The 11,847-nt window shown below is 44.8% G+C and overlaps 1 protein-coding gene across 1 annotated transcript; it reads right to left on the bottom strand.

Moving 5' to 3' along the window:
• Nucleotides 1-9,344: 9,344 nt before the first annotated feature.
• Nucleotides 9,345-11,293, bottom strand: LOC122934482 (hemoglobin heart muscle subunit alpha-type-like). The gene is made up of 3 exons (XM_044289968.1): nucleotides 11,199-11,293; nucleotides 9,957-10,161; nucleotides 9,345-9,455 (listed from the first exon to the last, which is right to left on the bottom strand). Exons 1-3 carry the CDS (start codon nucleotides 11,291-11,293, stop codon nucleotides 9,345-9,347), a joined length of 411 nt encoding a protein of 136 aa, XP_044145903.1.
• Between the last annotated feature and the right edge of the window lie 554 nt (nucleotides 11,294-11,847).

Raw genomic sequence — 11,847 nt, 5'->3', positions numbered from 1 at the left:
ATTTTGGGTGGACAGGCGAGTTCTTCTTGGGGTAACTATGGCCCCGCCACACTAAACACCCACCCACTCGTATGCCACACTACTGGCCGGGCAGAACAGCTTTTCTCGGCCAGTTGCGGCCACAACTCTAGTTTGTCTGCCCATTAGTATGCTCCAGGTCTAGATGCTGCTGCTGGTGAGTAGTTCCTTCACTAAGCGGGTGAAGAAAGCTGCTCATCAGTGACTCTAGACTCAGGCTGCTGCTGATGGAGCTGATACTGCTCCTGCCACCCCATCCCTCCCCAGCAGCCATGGCAGTGGAACGTGAGCGTAGAGGGCCCCCCCGGTCAGACATGTGAGAGGATGGACGATAGCGCAGATAGGAAGCGACCAACTGACTACATAGGATGTCTCTATAGTAGTTCAGTTTGTCCTCCCTCTCAGCAGGTGTAAAAAAGGCCCCCATTTTGGGCGGTAGCGATGGTCTAACAAGGTGGAGAGCCAGAAGTCATCCCTTTGCTGAATGGTGACAATTCGGCTGTCACTAAGCAAGCAAGTGAGCATGCATCGGGCCATTTGTGCAAGTGACTCGGAGGCACTCCCTGCCTCCATCTCCACTGCATACTGCCACGGTGTGTATGGGTTCTCTGTCTCGTCTTCCTCATTGCCTTGTAGCTCCTCTGGCTGCTTCTGCTCCTCCTCTCCTGTTACCTGTGTAGAAAAAAAACACCCATTTCGCTACACATTGCTTGTGCTCCAATGTCCTCCTCATCCTCCTCCTCCAATTTTGCCCCCACAGGGCTCATGTGGCCGCGAGATCTAGGCGCCACGTCTCCAGTCCCCTGACATCCAGATTTACCAGCATCTGTTCCAGGACATGAAGCAGTGAAATGAAATTGTTCATCCCGTAGTCCTGGTGACTGACAAATAACGTGGCCTCCTCAAAGGGCCTGAACAAATGGCAGGTGTCACACATGAGCTGCCACTGGTTGACATCAAAGTTACACAGGGGAGTACTACTGTCCGCCTGTATCATCAAGAAATCATTTATGGCCTTTCTCTGTTTGTACAGTTGGTCCAACATATGCAGGGTGGAATTCCAATGGGTGGAAATGTCGCATATAAGCCTATGTTGGGGGATGCCATTCTGCCACTGTAGCTCAAGGAGGGTGTGCTTGGCGGTGTACGAGTGGCTGAAGTGCCTGCAAAGTTTCCTTTTTTAGGATGTCTTGCAGATAGGGAAAGACTTCAAGAACCGCTTGACAACCAGATTGAACATGTGTGCCATGCAGGGCACATGGCTCAGCCCTCATGCAACGGCGACACTATGTTCTTCCCGTTGTCGGTCACCATGGTTCCGATTTTGAGTTGTCGCGGAGAAAGCCAGGATTCGATTTCTCGATGAAGGACATGGAGCAGTTCCTCCCCTGTGTGACTCCGTTCGCCCAGGCAAATGAGGTGCAGAACAGTGTGACACCGCGGTCCCCTGCACATGCGGTATGCTGGAGGGGCACTGTGAATTGTCCCTGCAGTGGAGGCTGAGGGCACGGTGGAGGATGAGGAGGCAGAGGCGGACATTGTCGCAGGACCAACGGCATGAGAACTAGTGTTGAGTGCGAATATTCGAATAGCGAATATTATTCGCGAATATTGCCACTTCGAGAATTCGCTAATATTTAGAATATAGTACTATATATTCGTTATGTCGAATATTCAGCATTTTTTTCCATCTGAACAGATGATTCCTCTCTGCTTCTTGCTTGTGGGCCAATGAGAAGTACGCAATATCAAGTTCACAACAATACTTAGTGTACCAATCAGTAATCTGTAGTCAGACCTGCTAAAATGTGATGGTGCACGTAGTGCACTGCCGATTAGCGCAATTGCGAATATATTGGAGCACACGACTCTATCTGCATATAAAGCTATTGTAATGTTCTGCCATGCCAACCATTTTCTCCAGTCTCAGGAGAAACTCATGAAACTTCTAGCAGCTTGAAAAATGTAGCCTACGCCTGTATTTCGCGTTATGAAATCGCATTACGCAATTTTTACATTTGCAGATTTTTCGTATTTAATAAAATAATCTCGAATTCTCAATATTCGCGAATATATGACGAATATTCTACAAAATATTCATGAAATATTGCGAATTCGAATATAGCATCATCACTCGCAATGGCAATCGCTTCGGTGATCAACTGCTGACGAAATGGCTGATGAGGAGTAGGAGGGCGAGGAGCATCAGGACCAGCAGATGATGGGAAGGACAGACAGCTTCCTTCGGCTGAGGTGGTGGAGCCTTGACTGCCTGAAACCGGGTGCGGCAGGCTGGACCACCACATCAGAGCCACGGTTCTCCCAGGCCACTTTATGGTGACGCTGCATATGTTGACGCATTGCCGTGGTGCCAACATTGACACCCTGGCCAAGCTTCTCCTTCTGCCCACAGATTCTACATATGGTCATGTTCACCTTCTCAGGCAGCTTAGGAAAAAGTAGGTGATTTTACCTCCAACACTACGCACTGACTGACTGCTGCCGCCGCCGCTGCCTCCGTGAACCTGTGCACCGCTAGTTCCCGGGCAGGTAGGCTCCTGCGAAGAGGGTGGTCGACCCCGGGCACATTTGGCTCCTAACCTCCCCCTGCTGACTCCCAGTCACGTTAGTGACTTTCTGGCTCCACTGCTGCCTCACGGGCAAGCTGTCACCCTCTTCTCCCAATGATGATGAAGCCCATTTGTCGCCCGGCTCCCAAGTGCGATCAGCTACATCATTATCATCAAATGCTGTCTGCACGTCACTGATGTCCTCCTCAACCATCTCTGGGTCAGGAGGCTGGCCACTCTCAACACCAGCTCCCACGCCACTCTCCTTATCACTACTTGCCCGTCAAGCGGAGGAAGCGGCGGATGTCTCCTTCACATCTTGGTTGGGCAGTAGCTGCTGACTGTCCTCTAGTAGCTCGTCCTTACTGTATAGTGGAGCTGAGCCCACAGCATACAATACTTCTCTGGCTGAGGGAACAGAAAAGGACAGAGGCAAGTTGAGGACAGGTGAGGACACAGGGCCTGCTCCCGGGCCATGCCAACTAAGGGTTGTATCTGACAAACCCACTGACTCTTGGCTGGGGGTGTCTGATGTCACTAGGGTTGCCATGTGTATGGGAATGACCCGGACAGTCCGAGTTTGAAATCCTGTGCCCGGGTACAAGCCTTTCTCAGACCCGGGCACAGGATTCATTTCAAACTGCAGTGCAGACTGTCTGACTTGCTCACTCACGGTCCTGACTGCTGGCGGTGAGTGAGCGGCAGTGAGCTGTGAGCTGCCGGCACTCCGGGACTGGCTCGAATCTGAAGAGGACGAGGCCGCCGGTCAGGATTGATTGGAAGCCGGAGATCTGGGGGATGCGGGTAGTCAGGAGCAGGAAGATGTTGCTGAAGGAGAGCAGCAAACTCTCACAACTTGTATCAACTGGCCTGGGCGCGGCTAAGCTCCGTTCACTTGAATGGAGCTTAGCCCCGCCCAAGCCAGTTGATACTAGTTGTGACATCATTGGGCCAGTGGTAAACAGTGAGAAGGTCGCGCAGCTGCCTTCTCAAACAGCTAATCTGGCTTACTGGCTCTCAGTCAGATGAGAGATGGTTTGGAATGTCTCAGTGCACAAGGCTGTTATTGTAAGGTATGCTGACTGTTATCTGCCTCATGGATAGATTGTTGGCTTCCACATACCTGCCTTTTGGCATATAGCCTTTGTCTGGTTGTCTATTGTATGTTGTAGATAATAGGAGTCCAAGATGCATCCAGCTATCCTCTTAATGCTGTTTCCAAACCATTTTTATGGGGTTTCCATCAATTTATAACCTTTTTTTGTGAACCAGACACCCTCTTCTCTAACGAGCAGGGGTGCCTGGGGTTCTCCCATTGACTTCCATTGTGCTCGTTAGAGCACACGAGCATACCGATGTGTTCGGCCAGAGCACACGAGCACTTTGGTGCTCGATCAACACCAATCTGGACCATTCATACGGACATGTGAATGGAACCTAAGGCCTCTTTCACACTACCGTTTTTTGTTTCCATTTTGCGGGCCGTTTTTTGCGTTCCGTATACGGAACCATTCATTTCAATGGGTCCACAAAAAAAACGGAATGTACTCCGTATGCATTCCGTTTCCGTTATGCCCAGCCCAATTTTCTCTATGTAATTACTGTATATGCCATACGGAAAAACTGAACCAAAACGGAAACAAAAAAATAGAACAACGGATACGTGAAAAACGGACCGCAAAACACTGAAATAGCCATACGGTTGTGTGAAAGAGGCTTAAGAAGGAGCTTAACCCCTTAAGGACCAGGCTCATTTTCACCTTAAGGACCAGGCCATTTTTTGCAAATCTGACCAGTGTCACTTTAAGTGCTGATAACTTTAAAACGCTTTTACTTATACAGGCCATTCTGAGATTGTTTTTTCGTCACATATTGTACTTCATGACACTGGTAAAATAAAGTCAAAAAAATTAATTTTTTTGCATAATAAAATACCAAATTTACCAAAAATTTGGAAAAATTAGCAAATTTCAAAGTTTCAGTTTCTCTACTTCTGTAATACATAGTAATACCCCCAAAAATTGTGATGAGTTAACATTCCCCATATGTCTACTCCATGTTTGAATTATTTTGGGAATGATATTTTATTTTTTGGGGATGTTACAAGGCTTAGAAGCAAATCTTGAAATTTTTCAGAAATTTACAAAAACCCAATTTTTAGGGACCACTACAGCTCTGAAGTCACTTTGCAAGGCTTACATAATAGAAACCGCCCAAAAATGACCCCATTATATAAACTACACCCCTCAAGGTATTCAAAACTGATTTTACAAACTCTGTTAACCCTTTAGGTGTTGCACAAGAGTTATTGGCAAATGGGGATGAAATTTGAGAATTTCATTTTTTTGCCTAATTTTCCATTTTAACCCATTTTTTCCACTAACAAAGCAAGGGTTAACAGCCAAACAAGACTGTATCTTTATTGCCCTGACTCTGCCGTTTACAGAAACACCCCATATGTGGCCATAAACTACTGTACGGCCACACAGCGTGGCGTAGAGTGAAAGGTGCGCCGTATGGTTTTTGGAAGCCAGATTTTGCTGGACAGTTTTTTTGACACCATGTCCCATTTGAAGCCCCCCTGATGCACCCCTAGAGTAGAAACTCCAAAAAAGTGACCCCATCTAAGAAACTACACCCCTCAAGGTATTCAAAACTGATTTTACAAACTTTTTTAACCCTTTAGGTGTTGCACAAGATTTAATGGAAAATAGAGATACAATTTCAAAATTTCACTTTTTTGGCAGATTTTCCATTTTCATATTTTTTTTCCAGTTACAAAGCAAGGGTTAACAGCCAAACAAAACTCATTATTTATGGCCCTGATTCTGTAGTTTACAGAAACACCCCATATGTGGTCGTAAACTGCTGTACGGGCACACGGCAGGGCGCAGAAAGAAAGGAATGCCACATGGTTTTTGGAAGGCAGATTTTGCTGGACTGGTTTTTTGACACCATGTCCCATTTGAAGCCCCCCTGATGCACCCCTAGAGTAGAAACTCCAAAAAAGTTACCCCATTTTAGAAAGTACGGAATAGGGTGGCAGTTTTGTTGGTACTAGTTCAGGGTAGATATGATTTTTGGTTGCTCTATATTACACTTTTTGTGCGGCAAGGTAACAAGAAATAGCTTTTTTGGCACGTTTTTTTTTTTTGTTATTCACAACATTCATCTGACAGGTTAGATCACGTGGTAATTTTATAGAGCAGGTTGTCACGGACGCAGCGATACCTAATATGTATACAATTTTTTTTTATTTATGTAAGTTTTATACAATAACTTCATTTTTAAAACCAAAAAATTGTTTAGTGTCTCCATAGTCTGAGAGCCATAGTTTTTTCAGTTTTTGGGCGATTATCTTGAGTAGGGTCTAATTTTTTGCGGGATGAGATGACAGTTTGATTGGCACTATTTTGGGGTGCATATGACTTTTTGATCGCTTGCTATTACACTTTTTGTGACGTAAGATGGCAAAAAATTGCTTTTTTTACACCGTTTTTTTTTTACGGTGGTCACCTGAGGGGTTAGGTCATGTGATATTTATATAGAGCCGGTCGATACGGACGCGGCAATACCTAATATGTATACTTTATTTTTATTTATGTAGGTTTTACATAATGATTTTATTTTTGAAACAAAAAAAATGATGTTTTAGTGTTTCCATAGTCTAAGAGCCATAGTTTTTTCATTTTTTGGGCGATTATCTTGAGTAGGGTCTCATTTTTTGCGGGATGAGATGACGGTTTGATTGGTACTATTTTGGCGTACATGCGACTTTTTTGATCACTTTTATTACCTTTTTTGGGAAGTAAGGTGGGCAAAATTTCAATTTTCTCATAGTTTTTATTTTTTTATTTTTATGGCGTTCACTGTGCGGGGAAAGTAACATGACCGTTTTATAGATCAGGTCGTTATGGACGCGGCGATACCTAATATGTGTAGTTTATTTTTTTTTATTCAGTGATAAATGTTTTGTTTTTTTATCTTAACTTTTTTCACTTATTTTTTTTATTTTTTGACCCAGACCCACTTGGTTCTTGAAGATCCAGTGGGTCTGATGTCTGTAAAATACAGTACAGAACCTATATAGGCAAAATTCACAACAGGTTTTTGAGCAATGAATCACTCACTAAATTTCCTGGTTCAATTAGAATTGGTATTTAAACAGTCCTCCTCATCATGCTGTTCACATTTTGCCATCATGAGACCAAGACGACACCTAAGAATTGATTAACAGTACCTCGCCATTGTGAGGCTTCAAGCAGGATGTTCTCAGAAGGAAATGGCCCCTGAGCTAAGAGTGTCATCAGCAGGTTGTATCAGAGATACAGAAACTTGAAGAGTCACAAAAAGGCATAGAAGTGGAAGCCCTTTGGTCACATCCCACACTGCTCTGCAGGACAAGATAATGAATGGCACACAACGCCAGGCACATTTAAAGGGGTTATTCCAAACTATAAACTGCTCCCCCATACGCCAAGCCCCTCACAGGTAATATTCTTACCTGGCTCCCTGCTGCTGCCGATTAAAACATCCGGTGTCAGGGGGGAGCAGCCAATGGCAGGCAGGGACAGGGACAAGCCTACCTAGCATCGCGGTTGATGAAAGGGAGGCTCGCCCCCCCCCCCCCGGACCAGATGTTTTAATCAGAGCAGTTTATAGTTTCAGATAACCCCTTTAAGTGTCACGTCATACTATTCAAAACCGTTTACATCAGCGTGGTCGACGACCTGCATGGCACATGAGTCATCGTCTTGAATGGGCCAGGGAGCATCTACGCTTGTTGGAGACGTCAAGGAGAGCACTATGCATCAGACGCTATTGTCAGCACCAGATGGTGGTGGTGTTAGTGTGAGCAGGTGGGTCTAGTCAATACAGAACTGCCCTACACTTTGTGAATGGTCCAGTGAAGAACATCATGAATCCATTCATTGTGCCTCTACATCAACAACACAGGCCTAATTTAATCTTCATGGAGGACACCATGCCAGCTCATCCAAGTAGCATCATTAGGGGACAGCTGCTGGAGACCTCAAATGGAGTGGCCTGCACTTTCTCCAGACCTGAATCCCATTAAAAACCTATAGAGAGGCTCGTAACTCTGTACCCCAGAACCTCAATGACCGGAGGGCCACCCTTCAGGAAGAGTGGGATGCCATGCCTCAGCAGACAAGAAGTCCACTTGTGAACAGCAGGAGGCATCGTTGTCAAGCTCCAATTGATGCTCAGGGCCACAGGACAAGTTACTGACATTTTGTGGCGGTATATCCAGCACTGGTGTCGGCTTTTGTTCTAATAAATTGTTTGAGATGAGAAAATCACCACTGCTGCTTCTACTTAAATGCCCGGCTTTTATAATATATATGGAGCTGGAACTTTTTATGTTTTCCACAAATTTCACTAGAAAGCCAAATATCCCAATCTTTTTGTAGTAATATATTTATATATAGTAGATGGAAGTGCCTAAATAGATTTATATATATATATATATGTCTCCTTTACAGATGCCCTTGCAGGCACACATGTGTCCAGTTGCAGGCACTTCAAAGGATCCAAAAATAAAAATTCTTCTGCCTGATAGCAACCACCCCCCAACAGGACCCTGGACACCTCTGGCACTGCATACAGCAGTGCAGGAGATGTGCTGGCACAGTGACATATCACCACACCAGTCCTAGTGCACTGGCTGCTCAACGCATTCCCTGCCCATTTACCCTTTGCCTTGAATCAGGATTAACCCTTTCCCTGCCACATTCTTTAAAGGTAAACCATTAACCCTTTCCCTGCCTCAATTTAGCTAATATAGTGCTATAATCTTTTTTTTCTCAATAGTTGAAGTTTTTTTCCAATCTGAACTTCAGATGAGAAAAATTACAACTATTAGACAAAGATTATAGCACTATATTAGCTAAATTGCTCTATATTAGTTTTTTCGAATATTCGCTATATATTCTTGTTTTAGAATATTACGAATATTTGAAAAAAACTAATATATTCGATATAGTGCTATATATTCGTTTTTGAATATTCATCATTTTTCCCCCCATTTAAAGTTATGATTCCTCCCTGCTTCTTGATTGTGGGCCAATTACTCATTAGCCCACAAGCAAGAAGCAGGGAGAAATCATGTTTTTACTCAGCAATTGAAAAATTTGCAATAAATATTCGCATTACGAAAATTCACATTACAAAAAACCTCGAATTATCAAAATTACGAATATATATCACTATATTCTAAATATTCGCAAATTTTCGAAGTACCTATGTTAGTGATAAAAATTCGCAATTCGAATATTTGTGATCAACACTACTCACAACTAAAAACATTAGTCTTAATAAACGACCTCCATTAAAAGGTCTAGTTTCCCCTACAGCACCTCCACTGGAGACAAAATATTACACCACTTCTTGCAATCAATGGGATGTATGTGTTCTATACATATGTGCTAGGTCCTCCAACATCACCTTACAGCCAACAGTTTAATGGGATACAAGAGGCCAGACAACCCCATTTGGGTCTTCTACATCTTGTGACATTGTTCCTTCCTACCCACCTCCATAGTCTACTGGATTCTGATGTACACATGGTTATTATCCAAATTCACCATTACAGAAGCTCAGACTAAAAATACAAGGAGACTGAATATACAAGAATATAATATTTATTACAGATCAGGAGAATGGATATCCTGGGTCATGGAGCCATCAGCATCATGGAGGACAGACACATGGACAGATCTGAGAGACTTCCCCTGGTCAGCTGGAGATCAGGGCAACTGCAACCTCATTGAGGAACTTGTCACAGGCCGACTTGTCCACATCTGGGAAATGCTTGACGATGACCTCCTGGAGACAACCACACAGCAGCTGGAGGATGGATGATGGGAGTCAGTGCACGCTCAACACTACAACAATTCTTAGAAGGTCTCATGCACACAGCTGTATAATTACAGATCAGATGTGGAGATTGTCGACTCATTCATTTCAATGGGTGGTTAAAAAAATAAAAACTCCACACATCCATATATCCCACAATATATAAAACAGGTCCTATTCTTGTCCGTTTTGTGAACAAGGATAGGCGATACGTACAGAAGGAAGAAAGATGGTGGCATGTACATGGCCAGTATCCATGTTTTGCAGATTGCACAATGGAGACAGTTATGTGCATAAGGCCCAAGAATGGGGACATTACATTGATAACCTATTCCTACCCCAGAAATGGCTCCACTCTTGTCCATGGGTTGTGTCTGGTTCTGCAGCTCAGCACCATTGACGGCGAGCAAGGAGGAATTGCCATACCAGTTACCACTATGGTGCCATTTTCAACAGACTTTCTAACCACCACTGGACAGATCTGCTCCTCACCTTGATGGTGTCCACACTGAGCTTCAGCTTGTTGGTGTGCAGCTCCCGCAGTGTGGCCAAGTTCTCCTGCAGATTTCCATAGTGGTTGAGGGCATCATTAATGGCGTGGATGATCTTCCCTCCATGTGTCTTCAGATCCTGACTGCCGGGGGTCACGTCCATATGAGTGAAGTGGGACTTGGTGTCTGGATGGTGCTGGAAGAGACTAAGGAAAGAGGAGCATCCAGTGTTATAGGAGAACAGCGTCCTTACCTCCGGTACAAAGGAAATCCAAGATGGCCAGACAATATGGGGGCCTAAAAAAAGTGTCTACCTTCACGTCATGCAGAAGCAGCACCATACCGGTCTATGGTTGTGTCTGGTATTATAGTTGGGGCCGAACCGCAATATGACAACCTGAGGACCAATGTCAGTTTACTAGAAAGCCACATGTTCTTTATGCCTATGCATTCCCCTGTAATGTTTAACTAGAATAATTTTTTTTAAAAAGGAACAGCACCACTATTGCCCACAGGATGTGTCTGGAACTGCAGCTCAATTATGGGCTTATTTACATATACCAGAGGGAGAGAAACAGAACTGGATCGCACATCCACATGCTATACTTTGATCTAATTAAACTTGCTTCTCAGCGCAATACTTAGTGTACTGCCCCCTATACAAGAGGCATTGGTGTACATTTTTATCACAAGGCATAAGCCCACTCACCACGTCAAGGTTGCCTCTTAGAGTGGGAACTACTCTAAACTAGGCACGGCACTGCCCTAGTAGGTGGCAGGACCCAGGAGTCAAACGGCAACCTTGCTTTCTGACGATGCCACCCACGGCACTTGGTCCCACCAGCACAGCACCAGAAACCAAGGCCACCACGCAGTTGTCACGGTAGGTAGGTAAGCAGGGAAATAACCAAGCGACTAAGCCCAAAAACTAGGGAGAAAAGGGTCATCTCCTAGTGATCCCTAAACGGCTGTGCCCATGTGCATACCATCTTAGCAAAACTTTCAGAGTGCCCATGTGTGATTATACAGCTGAAAGAATAACCCTTCATGAGAATCCTTAAACCTGAGAAACATGCATGCTCAGCCCCATTCCTGGATTACAGTTTTCCATATTCAAGGACCATTTTAAACAAATCGGATACATTGTTGCATGTAGTGCAGGGGGGGAGCCCCAGGTGTAACAATGTATCAGCTCCTCCTTCCCAGCCCCTTGTAGCAGTGACTATCTGGCTCTGCCGCTCACCTCTCCATGGCTTCACCTCCAATCTTCTCAGCGTCAGCGTTAATCTTCACAAACAAGGGCTCCAAAGCCGCCTTCTCAGCATCTGATAGCGCCATCCTGGGATGTGAAGCTCCAGCACAAGGGCCAATCTGCAATGAGGGGCCCCAGACTCCATCATCACCTTTATATAGGGAGGAATGGCTGCTGATCCAGCACACCTGGGGCCCTACAGGAGAGCCTGACAACCTGGCCTGGCTGACAACTCCTGGGACTGGAGTGCAGACAATCAGCTGGTGGCTCCTGTAGATTAGGGGAATGTTCACAGGACAGATTTTCAGCATGGATTTTAGCACAAATTCCACTCCAGAGATGCATGGAGATCTTCCTGATTGATTTCAATGTTAAATCAAACATCAGTGGGTTTTTTTTTCCAATTGGGGGTGGGGGGGGGGGATTTATCAAAACTAGTGCAAGGGAAACCTAGCTTATTAGTTGCCCATAGCAACCAATCAGATTCAACTTTAATTTTCCCAAGGAGCTCTGAAAAATATAAGATGGAATCTGATTGGTTGCCAGTTCTAACACATCTCCCCCGCGCTTTTAAAACTGCGGAAAAACTTGTCCTGCGTATTCTTGATTTGGAATCCACATCCAGAATTCCTATTGAAAA

Source organism: Bufo gargarizans, chromosome 4, assembly GCF_014858855.1.
Source record: "Bufo gargarizans isolate SCDJY-AF-19 chromosome 4, ASM1485885v1, whole genome shotgun sequence".
Classification (NCBI taxonomy): domain Eukaryota; kingdom Metazoa; phylum Chordata; class Amphibia; order Anura; family Bufonidae; genus Bufo; species Bufo gargarizans.
The sequence above is the reverse complement of the archived record's forward strand: the minus strand, read 5'-3'. Positions and strand labels throughout refer to the sequence as shown.